The sequence below is a fragment of the Typha angustifolia genome, chromosome 10 (genome assembly GCF_048772165.1).
Source record: "Typha angustifolia cultivar Huaian chromosome 10, ASM4877216v1, whole genome shotgun sequence".
NCBI lineage: Eukaryota > Viridiplantae > Streptophyta > Magnoliopsida > Poales > Typhaceae > Typha > Typha angustifolia.
This window is the reverse complement of record NC_133248.1, coordinates 990,589-1,006,984: the sequence shown is the minus strand read 5'-3', so window position 1 is coordinate 1,006,984 and position 16,396 is coordinate 990,589. Positions and strand designations below refer to the sequence as shown.

Sequence of the window (16,396 nt, the reverse complement as noted above, 5' to 3'; positions counted from 1 at the left end):
TTTAGAATTCGACTCTATTTGGCCTAATGTGACTAGAAACCGCATAAATTAGGGTTTGATGAGCTTAGATCGAGATTTCTATTTTTGGTATTCGCTCTAGTTAGGGTTTTTGACCCTACTTATCTTGAAAAGAAATTTTTGTATTTATTTTGTCAATAATATATTGGAATTTTTTTTTTAAAAAAAAGAAGCTCATTAGCTCTTCTTCCATGATGTTAATTAATTTTCAGGAACATTCTCCTGGTTGAGATATTCTTACATAAAAGTTGGAATCAATACACTGTAAAGTTAAAGTTCAAGTGTATTCTATTCTATTTGTTTGGCTGTCTCTAGTTTTTTTTTTCCCTCTATTATTAGAGGATTTTCATGTACACGTACCCTTTATTCCAAAATCCATTACCATAGTTCTGATCGTTTTCACGGCTTGGTTTAACGTGATTCCTAACACTAAATTAATGGATGTTAATAAAGAAATTATTATTATTATTATATATATATATATAAAAGGACTCCATGGTGCACTTCCATATTAAAACATCTCTTTTATTTGATTTCAAAGTGAAGTAACCTATCATGTGATCCTCTTGAGTTCTACTAGTCAAGGAGATTGGAGAAAAAGACTTACAGCTCTCAAACAAGTGTAAAAAGAACACACGCAAACAAATCCCAAGCTACACCATTCTCCTCCTATCAGTATCACTCAATTGGAGACTCTCTCTCTCTCTCTCTCTCTCTCTCTCTCTCTCTCTCTCTTACAGTGAGTTATCACAACAAGCAACTCCTAGATTCCTCCCCACTCATTTAACTTTCCTACTTGCCATAACTCATCCCACAAGCTAACATTACTAACATTAACACAATCGCTACTAGTACTGATCATATGATCACAATTCAAGTTTGAATTGCTTAGTAGCAAAGCATCTAGGCTATGGTCATTGTCAATAGATTGAGCTCCACCACCACTAAGAGAAGGACCGAAACCGCCGCCGTTGAGCTCGTCCGCTGGGCTCTCCGGCCCCGAGAACTCGTAGGAGTGTGATGAATTCTCATACTGATATTGCATGCTTGGATGATCAAGAACCTGCTGGTATATTTGTGGGTCTTGATCAATTCCTGTGGTCGGATCAGATGATTGTGTGGATTGAGAAGAGCCCATCTTCCCAAGCAACCTTGGCATCCAATAACACCTCACTGCATCATGGAACATGGCGCTATTGGCATCAACCTTGAGCTGCCTTGCTTGCTTCTGCACCCGAGTCCTCCAGTAATTCTTGATCTCGTTGTCGGTCCTCCCGGGGAGATGTTGCGCAATCCGAGACCATCTAAATCCACGCAGCAGCATGTTAACAAACATTCATTGACAGATGTATGTGAAAGAGATGGTCAAGTTATAGCACACCTGTTTCCCCACTTGGAGTGGAGCTCAAGGATTAGGAATTGCTCCTCGGGCGATAGATTGCCGCGCTTTACATCGGGTTTCAAGTAGTTTAGCCATCTCAACCTGCAACTCTTGCCTGTTCTCTTCAATCCTGCAACCAAAGTATATATATATAAATAACAAAGTTATGTATAGGTTATGGGACTAATTAATAACTAAGTTAGTGAAAGAAGTAGGTTTATTAAATACCTGAGCACCTAGCTAGGAGATTCCAACGGCCCTCACCATGGCATGCAATGTAGTGGATGAGAAGTGTATCCTCCTCAAGAGTCCAAGGGCCTTTCCTTAGACCCATCTCCTCTTCAATTTTATTATTTGCTCCCTTCTTCTCTGACATAGTCTCTAAAGGTAGTAGTAGTAGTTCTCTATCTAGTTATCTAAAAGAGTGGTGTTGTGGTGAGGGAGCTACAAACTAAGGGGAGGAGGGGAGCTTAAGTGGGCAAAGCTTTATAGACCAAGACTAAGACTTTAACAATAATGGGGGAAGGGGTTTGAAAAGAGTAGCACCCTAAAGGTAAAACCCATTGGGTGTTGCCTTTTTATAATGAGTTGTGTCAATCATGAAGGAATTTTTTTTGGAGGTGAACTACTACTCTTAGACTTGGGGCTTCTATAGTGGAAAAGAAAGAAAGAAAGAAAAAAGGAACTAAACTGAGTTCAATAAGGATTGGGTAGCCTCCTTTTGGGGGGCCTTCTGGAAGTGTTTCAAGATTCTTTTCTGCAAGAGAAACGTGTTTGACTGAACAATTAATCACTGTGGTTTAGTTTAAGCTTAGTCCTAAATTGCTAGGTCTCTCTCTCTCTCTCTCTCTCTCTCTCTCGAGAGAGAGAGAGAGAGAGAGATAGGAAACGTGGGAAGTAATTCATCTAAATTATGCAAATACCTCTCCTCTAATACTTCAAGCATTAACCACTAGAGTAATTAATAGCAATTAAAAACACTTCCTTTTGCCCATATCACACTTTGTTCCTCTAAGTGCCACCGAGCTATCTATCTATATATATATATATACCCACTTTAGAGACAGCACCCTAATGTGTAACATAGCATAAGTTCTTAATTGTGATATTGTTCTTTTTTACCCTCTCTAGATCTCTCTCTTCTAGTAGGAGAATCATTAGATATATATGTGTCTCCTTTTATACGTGTTGGTCTCTCACCTAACCATTCTTGGATTTGACATTCCTTGCGTCGAATGATATTCTTGCGAATTGCGGTTAGAGAATCATCTTAGAGCACCGAAAGATTAAGGAAACCAGTTCTGATGCATCTCTGTCTCTATACTCTCTCATCCTTGTAGTAACTAGTTCACAAATGCAGTTATTCAAAGTTGGTATGGTTAACTATACTAATTCTTGGGCCTCCTTTATTCTCTTAATTCTAACTTGCAAAGATTAGGGAAAAGAAATTTCATACCTATAAATATTACCTGATACTGTTAATGTACTTTGTGTAGATCATTCAAACCTTTCCACAATTATGTTAGTTGAATATCACGCACCATAAATATTTCTGAAACCCGTAACATCCAAGTTTTGTCATTGCTTCTTACTAATTATATAGTTGAAACCGATAATGGGAATAATACTGACTTCTTGTTGAGATCGTTATGGAAGTATGACATTATTTTGAGTGAATCATAGAGTGTTCTTCTGACATTAAGTAGGTAGCTTAGCATATATATATATATATATAGAGTCAATTTTTTAATAAGGATCTAGATTCTTCACAGATTATAAGCAGCTTGTAATTACTGATTAGTCAGCAGCTTTGCTCATTATACACTCAAAGTCTATTTTGCTTCAGTACAAATATATAGCTATTAGCTTTCCCTAATAATTCACTCAGAGGACTTAACCCGCGTGGTCCAAAGAACAATAACTGTCATATTTAATATTTGTTGTGCCTTTCATGGACCACAAACAAAGTAATTTTCATGTCTTTTAATCAAAAGATGGAATCATAAGCACAGGATTCGACAAAAATAAATTCTTTCATTAGCTATACCTAGAGAAAATGATATCTATCGCAGATATATATATCACTATAATCTATTCTTATGCCAAAAGTAATTTAGCTTATGTGATGCACACCGTTGTTTCATTAGGGGGCGGAATCGGGTCGGATTTGATATAGTTCGGCAAGAGTTTTAAAAAACGGGGGGAATTTTGTATCAAAAATAATCTCACCTTATGGGTTTATTTTGGTTCGAACACATGATTAACTTGTAATACACAAAATGACATCTGAATTTGCGTAAATCTGACACAGTAATTTGTCCTAAATGTTCATATAAAGCAGCCTTTCAGTAATTCAACAAAGTCAACTTAGGATAGTTGTCTAAGTACTAAAGGCAACTTTCTTTTTGATTAAAAAAAACAAACAAACTTATGGTTCAAATAAAAATAAGTTAAAAATGTAAGGTTACAAATGCATCTTTTTCCTGAAATCCATGGGCTGCAGCCATTGTGATAATGTGAGTAGTCACGAAGGTGGACCCTTTGATCATAAAATCCAATGCAACTGGAGAGGAGGACAAAGGTACTTCCAGGTGAGGACAGCATGATTTCCCTATACACACCATCACATTCCCTGACCAATAATGTGATTGTACTCTGTCCACTTATAGTGAAAGATTCTGCCCATGTAGCTCAAATTTGACCCACTCCTCACTGTTCCATCTACCAACTGTTTGCCTATAGTTTCTCTCATAGAAAACTACACAAGTGGAGGGGGAGTGCTTGTCTGCCTGTTGCTCTCACACCATTTTTATTTATTTTTTATTTTTTGATGCAGTCTTCCAATTCTAGGTAGTGCTTGTCAGAATATGAAATATCAAACCTACCACTACCGTTCTTTAACAGCCTAAGCTTTTACAGGAATTGTTTAGTTAACATCAGATTATAGCAAAAGGTCCGAGTTACAGTAATCAGCATGAACATAATTTGATGATTGTGTGGTGGCCATCACTAAGAAGAATCTTGGAGCATTGGATTGGTCATGAATTATGATCCTCAAATCACGCAATCCGATGCGTAATCGGGTACGTATGTGGTGACAACACATGGCTACTTTTGGGGGTTCGCTTCCTCAATAAACTCGATAGCGATTGCCGTCGAGCAAGCCATGATGCCAAGTGATGGAAAATGGCCATTATGATTGTTCCTCTATTTCATTTTTTACTTTCAACACTCTTTTTCGCTTAGTGGTACATATAGTCTAAACCTATACTTAGGGTAGACTTATCCTACATGTTGATAAAGATATAATGATGACGATGTTGATGATGTTAATATTTGTGGTGATGGAGAAACATCATCAATTCACTTATTATTATCCATACGTAAAGCTACAATTACATGAAATATTGCAGAAAAAAGGAAGCTTGAGGTAGAATCTGATTAAGGTATGGATAGTCCTTCAAAAAGCTAAGACCTAAAACTAAGACGAAATGGAACGTAAAGTGTTTCAACTTTATATAATGGAGGCGGAAGGCCCATATTTTAAAGTTCGAATTGAGCTTTTTGAACAGACCTGTGTCAACATAAGAAAGTTTTAATCAGCAAATGGCGTCTTATAAGTGGATCAGTGCACAAAAACTGATAGTTTAAGTGATCCTAATGACCCAATTAGTATACGCGACCACCGCCCATGAAGAAAAAGATGGATTCACTTAAGGTTATTGATATGTTGCTTTCTCGTAATAAAGCTGGAGATGCCATCAGTCTACACAGCAAGAGATGTTGATGTTTGTTGTAAAGCAGTTATTTGTTGAACAAAGAATTAATTTCATAAAGCTAATCATGTGATAGTAGATTTTTAGGAGACAACAGACTGATAACTTAATTACACCTTAAAGTTATTGGCTCTATTTTAATATGGTGGGATATTGATGCCAGTTCTGATGATTAATCATGTGCAAACTATTTTAATGTGATCCAGATAAGAATCTTGTCTCATGTCAATTTTTCAGAATTTTCCTCTTCACATAAGACCCTTTCAGTAGGATAGAATACATAATTTTGTTCAACAATTTATGAGGTCTTATTGATTGTTCATCATCTTTGGATCTATTAGGCTTCAGACCAGATGAGGATGAGGAGAGTCATAACATAATATGGAATACAAAATGTTTCAGCTTCATTTAAGAGATGGAACATCCAGCAGCGTTGGAATTTGACACATGAAAAAATGGCTCTGAGATTACTCATTAGCAGCCACACTAGAAGTTATTAAAAGCAAGTTGGATAGAGAAGAAACAACGCAGCCTTCTATCGTACTTTCTTGACCTAGTGTATGATTGTTTATTGTAAATCAATTGGCATAACTCTGTCATCAATTCAAAGTCCTAATCTGCTTGGAAACTAACTGCATTAACAATATGAATGAATCTTTAAATATTGTTCTCATGGAACCAATGAATGTTACTAGAATATTATCATAACAAGACATGCTGAATGTATTATGACATGAGAACTTATTGCATAAGTTGGTTCTTTCTATATCCATTTAAGATTATCTAGCAGGGAAAATAAGCAAATGAAATGCTTAAGGCGCTCCATGAAGTAAAGAGTTGGGTTATTCCAGATGAGTTAAAAGCAATGTGTTCATCACTCTATCATGACATTCTCGGAGTTTAAAGCGCATAAGTGATGAAGTTAATATGTAAATGTCTCTGTGGCTCACCTATTAATTGATGCATTACGCATATCAATCTTTCTGGAACGGAAGATTTTCACAAGCAGAGATGCTGAATGTGTTGCATGTTAGCTCGTCGCATTGATTTGTTCTTCGCAGCCCTTTAAGATTATCAAGCAGAGAAGATAAGCAAAGGAAATGCTTTGATGAAGAATATGTACATACACTCTATCATGATTTGTTTGAGTTTAACGCACACAAGATACAGAAGTTACATCTAAATGTCATACTGATTTGCAAGTAAGTTTAGGAGAGAGTATAAATCCTATACTATCAAATTCCATGGTGGAAGTGCATAGAATGATAATTGCAGCTTGACAGTAGCTCAAGATCCAGAGCAGAGAAGAAAAGGGAAATGTCCACATGAACTTAGCATGATAGAGAACTACAAGATCTAGCAGGGCATCAAGCACTACAATAGATGTATAATAGAAGCAGACATATGCAACTGTATTGATTTAAAATCTAGTCCAAGCAATTACAACTCATTAACCAGCATCATATCTTCACAGTGGTTGACAACTATTAGGTTCTGGCTGTTCTGAAACTCTGGATCCAATCTAACAAAACCAGCTGACTTTTCTAGGAAAAAGTTATATCTTCAAAGGGATGCAATTGACTGGGTTCTATTTGTCAGAGCGAATGGATAAAATGATTCCAGCTATACTGATGGAATGCAATTATTCGTACAGGAGATTAAACAAGTAGTCAGGAATTTATATAACTGGAGAGCTGAATTAATATGTCATGATGAACTAAAATGTTTGACACATTGAAATTTACATAACTGAAGAGTTTAGGTAAAGATCAGTAAACAAGTTGTCAGAAATTTAAGTAGAACGATGACATCCTTGCCCATGAACATCACAATGCTTGAAAGGGAACTCACCAATTGTTGAGAAAAATCTCATTACATGACATAATGAAACTATGCATCATAGACATGCAAAAAATTCTTGCAACACCATGTATTTATGCCTTTTTGTTCGCAGAACCTCATTATCACAAACCATTAGTGAATCCATCCATTTGGGAAGCACTTGATTAATATGACTTGCACATGGGGATCTCTAGTTGGCAGTGATATGAGACTAGATATGGAACACTTTGTAATGGAAATAATGGACATTACGTCTTCCAGAATAAAGCTATCCAAGTGATTCCATGATTATATTGGCTTATAATCCTAGAATATTATCACAACCTGAAATGCTGAATGTAGTATATAATGCAGAAGAAGTAAAGTCTTTAGACAAGTTAAATTATTCAGAGGGCAAATATTACTTGATCAGTATATAGAAGAACCTAGTTTATAGCAACTGCATTAGACCAGTAACAAGTCCAAGATTTCAATAAAACTAGAATCAAGAAAGCACTAAAAACCCAAAAGAAGGAACAATAACAGCAATGAATCCCCTTAAGTGATATAGCAGTTCATAAGTTCATTTACTCTGAAGTGAACAAAAAAGAGAAGAAGAAAACAAGTTTGACAGATACATCCAAAATGTTACCGAACTTCCAAGTGGAATGTGTAAGTTCCATATTCTAAGACAACACAGAAAATGAAATGGTGCTCAGTTGAATCTCAGAACAAAGAGGAATACGAACTATTTACATGTCAAAGTGCAGAATTCGGATGAAGTGTATGCAGAACTTTGGGTTCATCTGGAGCATCCTTTGGTGCAACCTAGACAGAACCGACTGAGGAAGTTGGTGCAAGATCCTGCCGACCTATCCATTTTTGTCTCTGTAACTATAACTTGTGAACTATTGCTATCTAATTCTTCTGTATCATCTATTATATCTTGATAATAACTTCCATATGGCAGCACAGAGTGTGTCTCTTCCCATGTTATGATGGTGACGTCAGGGACATGATCAAACACACCGTTGTAATTCAGAAAAGGACATCTCCAAATGAATACCTTCTGGAGTGCAGTGAGGCATTCCAGACCTTCAGGTAACATCGTCAGATTGGTACAATGGTCGAGTGCCAAAGATTGGAGGGAGACAAGACCTCCCAACCACTCTGGCAATTCTCTCAGTGCATCACAATGACTTATCTGAAGATGTTGAAGTGCAGTAAAGCAGAGCAGAGGCTGAAGTTTTGAAGGCCCTTCTTCTGCTCGCCTTCCTCCCCCCAATGTCATCAGTTTTCTCATGTAGCTGAGAGTCAGAGTCCTGAGGGAAGGGAGATGGTGCTGCATGAAACCGGTAGGCAGAGATTCCAATTCAGAACAATAAGATATATGCAACTGTTGGAGGGTGGTGAGGTGCTGCATTCCTTCCCATACACCTGATTCAGGTGATGATGTTTGATATCCGCCTTCGGTGGGCTGTTCAACTCTAGGTGATTCTTGTGGGCTCCATGCTGATAACACCGTCTCCTTGCTCATAGTACTCTTATGCTGACTGATTAGCTCCTGGCTAGAGCTCTCCAATGACTTACCAGGCAGAGCTTCCAAGTCGGAACAATTAGATATATGCAACTGCTGGAGGGTGGTGAGATGCTTCATTCCTTCCTTTACACTGGATTCAGATGATGATGTTTGACATATACTTTCATGGACCTGCTCAACTCCAGGTGACCCTCGTGGGCTCCCTATTGGTAATACCATCTCCCTGTTGATAATACTCTTCTGCTGACTGAGCAGCTCCTGTCTACAACTCTCCCATAACATTCCAGGATCTGTGTCATAGTCCAATAAGTGTGACTGATTATTTGGCGATGGTATATAAGACGTTGATGCTGATAATGATGAAGAATCTCCAGCATTGCATATACTAAGTGTTTTAACTTGAGACAACCCTTGCAGGCTCCTTTCTGATAATAACTGTTTCTTATTGCTGTTATCAATATCCAATTTCACAATCGACAGCGGAAGGCTTGGCTGCACCGTTATGCTCGGACAGTGTGAAATTTGCAGTTCTCTCAGGCAAGGAAACATCACCATCTCCTTTCCAACTATTGCCACTTCTGCCACGGTAAACCAGACCTTCAAACGGGGCATGTTATTTAGCTTGAGTACTTCCAACCTGGGAAATGTGCCTCCATCCCCATAAAATTCTCCGCCAATTGTTTTTACTGCAAGCATACTAGATAAAGTAAGAAACTTAAGACAAGGCAATTGACCCAACAATGGAAGACATTCACACCGCAGAGAATTAGACAGCTCCACTTCCACGAGCTTTGAGCATACTAATGGAAAGTTCATACTCGTCATCCAGCTGGGAAACTCAGCATCATTATAATAGTTGATAACCAGTTTTTCCAAATTAGGAGGAGGCTGCATGCTTTCAAGTACATCCTTCTCCCTAAGCACGCTGATTGACTCGAATGTCTCAAAGACACTTGGACCATGGGCCTTCTTATACAGACTGTTTCAATTGACCACTTCAGAATTAATGATCTCAAATCAGTCTTTTCCCCTAAATTTGCTTTCCTTGCTTCTTCTGGATCTCTTATGTTGCGGAGAGATATAAGGTGCAATGCACCTTTGAGCAGATTAAGATGCTGCAGAGCAGAAATGCTGAATCCAGGCTTTACACCAACAATGAACAACGGAAGCCTCTCAAGCTTAGTTAATTTTTCCATTCCACGTGGCATACAGTCCAGTAGAGGGCAACCTTGTATATCTAGCATTTTAAGGTTACTCATGCCCCTCATGGCATGAGGTAGTTCTATGAGATGATGACACTCAAAGAGGTCTAATATTTCTAAATTATAGAGAGTCGTGATAGACTTAGGTAATGTCTTAAGATCAGTAGATGACAGATTAAGGGATCTAAGATGTTTCAGATTACCTATTTCACTTGGCAACTCTTGGATACTTCTGGAGCTTAAATCTAGCACACGCAAGTATGTGAGGCCTAGGATACCCTCTAAATTTATCATCTTGTCTATTCTGTGAGGTGAGCAGAATGAAAGGAGCGACCGCAACTTCCTTGATTCATAAGCATTATCAGAGCTTAGGGATGAATACCTCCAACTGTTTGCATCACTGTTCTCCCTTATCGTCCTTCCAATGCAGAAATTAGGCCCAGCAACATAGCAAGCAAGGTCATGGACTAAATCATGCATTGTCCACTCCACAACGTTGCCAAAGTTGTCTTTTAGTCCTTCCTGAAAGAAGGATCTTAATTGCAAATTGTTGAAATATTTGTCTGCAATATCCTCTTCATGCATACCTCCCTTTGATGATGGTATGAAGCCTTCAATAATCCATAGCTGGATCAATTTCATTCTATGGAATCTATAACATTTTGGTAACAGTGAACAATATACAAAGCATTGCTTCAGATTAGATGGCAAATGCAGATAACTCAATCTTAGAGATGGTAATATGTTAGCTCCATCATCAGGCATTTCCCAAATTTCACTATCTCTAATAGCAGACCACTCAACTTCCCCTCTTCTGGAGCCCATTAAGCATCCCAGAGCCTTTGCTGCAAGAGGCGAGCCTCCACATTTATCAACAATCTCCCTTCCTATATTCTCCAATCTTGGGTCATTCCTGTTTGACCTACTGCGAAATGCTCTTTGCCTGAATAATTTCCAACAATCTTCAGATTGTAACCCCTGCAGCCTATGTGGCTCAAGGGTGCTCATAATCCTCACCACTTGTTCGCTGCGTGTTGTTACTATAATTTTACTTCCTAAACCACCACAACTAAGCACATTTTGTAGCATCTCCCATTTGGTGAAATCTTCATCATTCCAGACGTTATCCAGCATGAGCAGAAACTTCTTTCGAGAAAACATGGTGCTAATCTCATGTTGCATTGGTTCGATGTAAGAGAGATAACACTCTTCTCTTGTACACACATTCGTTGATCTTCCTCAGGATTTCCTCGACCTAAAACTTCATTGAGACATAAACCCAAACAGATGGAATGCACAGCTCTTTCGTAAACCCAGCTTCTTCCATTGGGATAGCAAATGGGCGCCTGGAGAATCGCAAGTGATATCAAAAAGCAGTTGGGATTTAAAAATTGGAAGAAAAAAGGCGGGATGGCCCATAAAATTATGTGGAATGGCCCATAAACTTAGGACGTGGGCCTCGTTGGGATTAGATGCCCCGCGTCCTTCGTCCAATAGCTTTGTATACGACAAGTACCATTTATCTTACTCGACAAAGGGAAATAAATCCTTGGAAAAAGACTAATAACAACCAACTCCAAAGAGAACTAATTAATCCTTCGTCCTCTCCGTATTTATTTTAAATATAACTTAAATATGCTATTGATATATTAACATTCATATAAAAGTTCATTAAAAAATATGTGAGATTTATTTAACATGTCATGTTATGTATGAACCCCCATATTATATGCTCTCCCATATCGCAAGAATTATAAAGCTCTGGGAGAAAAAAGGGACAAGAGAAAGAAAGGAGGATAGCGAGCGAGCAAATGAGAACATTACTCCTCCTATCTATCCTTCTCCTCACTCTAATATCAATCACTCCACATTCTGATGCTTGGGGGAAGGAAGGACATTTCATGATCTGCAAAATCGCAGAGGTATGAGCCAAAACCCAACATTCCCATTCCATTCTTTCTCTCACCTTTCTCAAGCTCTTATAAATGTCCTTGGTTGCAAAAAAAATCCAGGAATATTTTACAAGTAAGACCTCGAAAGCTGTTTTAGACCTTCTACCTGAAACGGCGAATGGGGATCTGGCGTCGGTGTGTTCCTGGGCCGATGAGATGCGATTCCGGTACCGGTGGTCGAGCCCGCTGCATTACATAAACACCCCTGGAGTATGCACATATAAGTATTCGAGTACGTTTCAATTCGCCCCCTCTTCTTCTGATAAATTGCAAGCTTGTGTTGGAATTCTGTTTCTTTGCCTTTGGATTTGAATGGGGAATTGGAACAAAGTTTGAGTCTTTGGAGAAGAGGAGTTCCGGTGTTTTGGGTGGGAGATATTTTCTTCTCCAGTTGGACAGTGTTTGCTGTTTGAAAACGAACAGCCGAGCGCTTTGTTCGTAGCCACGTGGCTCAGATTGTAGGGAGTGGATCCAATGCGGCTAGACTGCACGAATTTACTGCAGTTGGGTTACTTGGCAGCCCGTGTAGACTGTCAAGTTAATTAGAAAGATTTTTTTTACAAACTTTTACATATCACCACCTATATTTTCCTGAAAGAAATAAAAAAAGAAATTACTTGGAGGATATTTTTGTTAGTTTGCTCAATCATTTACAAGATTTTGTAGAATTTGAATTGATTGTGATTCTAAATTAGAATAACTTCTACTCATCAATTAATCATAGTCTCCTACTTTTGTTCTTGTAGGAGACTGTCACAATTCAAAAGGTCAGAAAGATATGTGTGTGGTTGGAGCAATCAACAACTACACTGAACAACTATATAATTATGGAGATTCCACAAATTCATGTAAGAACTTTAAAAGCTTTTACTGATGTTTCAACATCCACTATTCAATAATTTAGGTGATTCTTGACTTCATATATGCAATCAGATAATTTAACAGAGAGCTTGATGTTCCTTGCTCATTTTGTGGGAGATGTACACCAACCTCTTCATGTGGGGTTTGAGGCTGATGAAGGTGGTAATACTATAATCATCCATTGGTACAGAAGGAAAACTAACCTTCACCATGTTGGTATTCTTACATTATAGATTAGAATATTTTAGTTTTCTTATTTCCCTACAAGATGATTTAGAAGTTCGAGTTCGTTGTGTTATAAGGTGTGGGATGTGAGCATTATAGAGACCGCAATGCGCGATTTCTACAATAAAGATCTTACCACCATGATAGAAGCTATCAAAAGGAATATCACTGTAAGTTCATTAATTTGATAAGATATACTTACCAGTTCAATTTTTTTTTTTTCACTTGTTTCCCTGGTTATTAGCTTTTAGTCAAAGTGAAAGAATGAGGAACTCCAACACTATGTTTGAGATCTGGGTTGGCCTTCAAAATAAGAGAAACAACATGTCAGAAAAAGTAAAAGGAACAGTACATATGATCAAGCTGACATGATTTAGTACTGTTTCCTCTGTAAACTGCTTAAGTACCAATAAATTTTGTTCTAGTGGAACTAAGTACTAAACTCTGTCTCTCTAAACTAGCAATTCTAAACCTACTTTCAGGTTTTGAAAATGTGCCGAAGAAGGATAATTCTAGCGAAAGATGGACGGGTAGTTTGTAAAATATAAGTAAGATATAAGAGAAATAAAACGTGGGTGCCGTAAGCAAACAAAAAAGCACAGAATATATCATCTAAATCGAGTTCAATATTATCACATGGGCTTTGGCTGTCATGAGATACTTTTCAGTTTTCACAATGCGTTGAATGTTTTTTAAGTAGATCACAGCTTTAAATTTACTACTTTCTAAAGGTACTTATTTTTATTGATTTGCATTTTGTATTGCAGGATGGATGGTCTGATGAAATTGATAACTGGGAAAATTGCCGTAACAAAAGAGCAACTTGTGCCAACAGGTAACAATGAAGATTAAATGAGCTACTCTCCTACACTCTTTTGTTCACCTCAATTCATCTCTGGATCAAGGAAAACTATACATTAATATGGGAAATTTACCTAAAGATGAAAAACATACATCTAATGCACTGTTGTTGTATGTTAATTAGAACTGTTTAGATATATTACTTCAGCTATTTAGCAACTACAGTAAAGCTAATTACGACAAGATTCGCAGTTATGCATCGGAGAGCATACACTTGGCTTGTTCTTATGCTTACAAAGATGTTGAGCAGAATTCAACATTAGGGGGTGAGTGATTGTATTTTCAATCTCTTTAGTTTTTAGTAGTAATTACACTCATTCAGCTAGTTCTTAACAAATTTCTAAACACGCAGATGATTATTTCTTTTCTCGCTATCCTGTTGTGGAGAAGAGGATAGCACAAGCTGGTATCAGATTAGCCTTAATTCTAAACCGAATTTTTGAGGGGAATAAAGATGATGACAAAGAGATACCACTACGACAAATAATTTGAGGAGTTCTCAACTACTTGATTTGTATTGAATAAATATTTGATAGATAACATTTACTTAATTTGACATCAAATAAAATTTTGATATCCTTAGTTATCAATTACTTTCCCTCCTAAGTGCAGTTATAAGCTATTAACTTTTGTAATTTTGATGGATGGCTTAATGCAGACAACATTCTCTAATGCAGCACTTACACCAGAGGCAACCAGATCTGAAGGAATATTTTGGACTTTGATGATGAATGGCTTCTCTACTTAAATGGGTTTTAAAAGGCCTCCTATAGGCCACATTATTTAGGTCAAGCAATCAGAAACTTGGTTTGCTATAAGAGGCTCATCAATGTTTACTATAAAAGATTTGCTGTAAAAGACCCTAAGTCATACTTTCACATAAATCCTCAATGGGCATCTATCATGATTTGTTTGAGTTTAACGCACACAAAATACAAAATTTACATCTAAATGCCATACTGCTTTGCAAGTAAGAGTTTAGGAGAGAGTATAAATCCTATACTATCAAATTCTATGGTGGAAGTACATAGAATGATCAATGCAGCTTGACAGTAGCTCAAGATCTAGAGCAGAGAAGTAAAGGGAAATGTCCACATGAACTTAGCATGATAGAGAACTACAAGATCTAGCAGGTTATGAAGCACTACAATAGATGCATAATAGTAGCAGGCATATGCAACTGCATTGATCTAAAATCTAGTCCAAGTAATTACAACTCATTGATATTCACAGTAGTTTTTCTCAACTATTAGGTTCTGGTCTGTTCTGAAATTCTGGATCCAATCTAACAAAACCACCTGACTTTCCTAGAAAAAAGTTATATCTTCAAAAGGATGCAATTGACTGGGTTCTATTTGTCAGAGCGAACCGATAAAATTGGATAAAATGATTCCAGTTATACTGATGGAATACAATTATTTGTACACAAGATTAAACAAGTAGTTAGGAATTTATACAGCTGGAGAGCTGAATTAAAATGCCATGCTGAACTAAAATGTTCGACACATTGAAATTTACATAGCTTAAGAGTTTGGGTAGAAAATCAGTAAACAAGTTGTCAGAAATTGAAGTAAGAACAATGACATCCTTGCAAAGAACATCACAATGCTCAAAAGGCAACTCGCCAAATTTTGTTGAGAAAACACTCATTATGTGACATAGTGAAACTATGTATCATGGACACACGAAGAATTACTCGCAACACTGTTATTTATGCCTTTTTTTTGCAGAACCTCATAATTATAAACCATTAGTGAACCCATTCAATTGGGAAGCACTTGATTAATAAATGGATTGCACTTGGAGATCTTTAGTTGGCAGTAATATGAGATTAGCTGTGATAATGGAAATAATGGATGTTACATCTTCTAGAATAAATCTATCCAAGTGATTCCATGATTATGCTGGCTTATAATCCTAGAATATTATCACAACCAGAAATGCTGAATGTAGTATCTAACGCAGAAGAAGTAAAGTCTTTAGATAACTTAAATTGTTCAGATGGGCAAATATTACTTGATCAGTATATAAGAACCTAATTTATAGCAACTGCATTAGACCAGTAATAAGTCCAAGACTTCAATAAAACTAGAAACAAGAAAGCACTAGCAGAACAAAGAACCCAAAAGAAGGAACAATTACAGCAATGAATCCCCTTGAGTGATATAGCAGTACATAAGTTCATTTATTCTGAAGTGAACAAAAAAGAGAAGATGAAAAGCAAGTTTGACAGATACATCCAAAATGTTACTGAACTTCCAAGTGGAAGGTGCAAGTTCCGTATTCTATGACAACACATAAAAAAGAAATGGTGTTCAGTTGAATCTCAGAACAAAGGAGGAATACGAGCAATTTACATGTCAAAGTGCAGAATTCGGATGAAGTGTATGCAGAACTTTGGACTCATCTGGAGCATCCTTTGGTGCAATCTAGACAGAACCGAATGAGGAGGTTGGTACAGGATCCTGCCGACCTATCCATTTTTGTCTCTATAACTATAACTTGCGCATTATTGCTATCTAATTCTTCTGTATCTGCTATTATATCTTGATATGCACCTCCGGATTGCAGCACAAAGTGTGTCTCTTCCCATATTATGATGGTGACGTCAGGGACATGATCAAACACACCCCTGTATTTCAGAAAAGGGCACCTCCAAATGAATACCTTCTGGAGTGCAGTGAGGAATTCTAGACCTTCAGGTAACGTCATCAGATTGATACAATGGTCAAGTGGCAAATATTGGAGGGAGACGAGAC

At 37.4% G+C, this 16,396-nt stretch overlaps 2 protein-coding genes and 1 pseudogene across 5 annotated transcripts; 1 reads left to right on the top strand and 2 right to left on the bottom strand.

Annotated features, from left to right (window-relative positions):
- Window positions 1–522: 522 nt before the first annotated feature.
- LOC140768810 (transcription factor MYB2-like) lies at window positions 523–1,938 on the bottom strand. Its single transcript, XM_073109231.1, has 3 exons — window positions 1,628–1,938; window positions 1,400–1,529; window positions 523–1,322 (listed from the first exon to the last, which is right to left on the bottom strand). Exons 1-3 carry the CDS (start codon window positions 1,773–1,775, stop codon window positions 782–784), a joined length of 819 nt encoding a protein of 272 aa, XP_072965332.1. The 5' UTR covers window positions 1,776–1,938; the 3' UTR covers window positions 523–781.
- A 5,617-nt stretch (window positions 1,939–7,555) lies between these two features.
- Window positions 7,556–11,937, bottom strand: LOC140768961 (disease resistance protein RGA2-like; annotated as a pseudogene).
- On the top strand, window positions 11,446–14,539 carry LOC140768960 (endonuclease 4-like). 4 transcript variants are annotated; one of them, XM_073109450.1, is made up of 9 exons: window positions 11,446–11,660; window positions 11,751–11,922; window positions 12,437–12,538; window positions 12,624–12,763; window positions 12,854–12,946; window positions 13,544–13,611; window positions 13,830–13,903; window positions 13,990–14,043; window positions 14,315–14,539. In XM_073109450.1, the coding sequence occupies exons 1-9, from the start codon at window positions 11,550–11,552 to the stop codon at window positions 14,383–14,385; spliced, it is 885 nt and encodes a 294-aa protein (XP_072965551.1). In that variant the 5' UTR covers window positions 11,446–11,549; the 3' UTR covers window positions 14,386–14,539. The 4 variants fall into 4 exon arrangements, with proteins under 4 accessions (XP_072965551.1, XP_072965552.1, XP_072965550.1 ...); XM_073109451.1 differs by having other exon boundaries at window positions 11,448–11,660; window positions 14,296–14,535; XM_073109449.1 differs by having other exon boundaries at window positions 11,449–11,660; window positions 13,990–14,151; window positions 14,296–14,534.
- The last annotated feature ends 1,857 nt before the right edge of the window (window positions 14,540–16,396 follow it).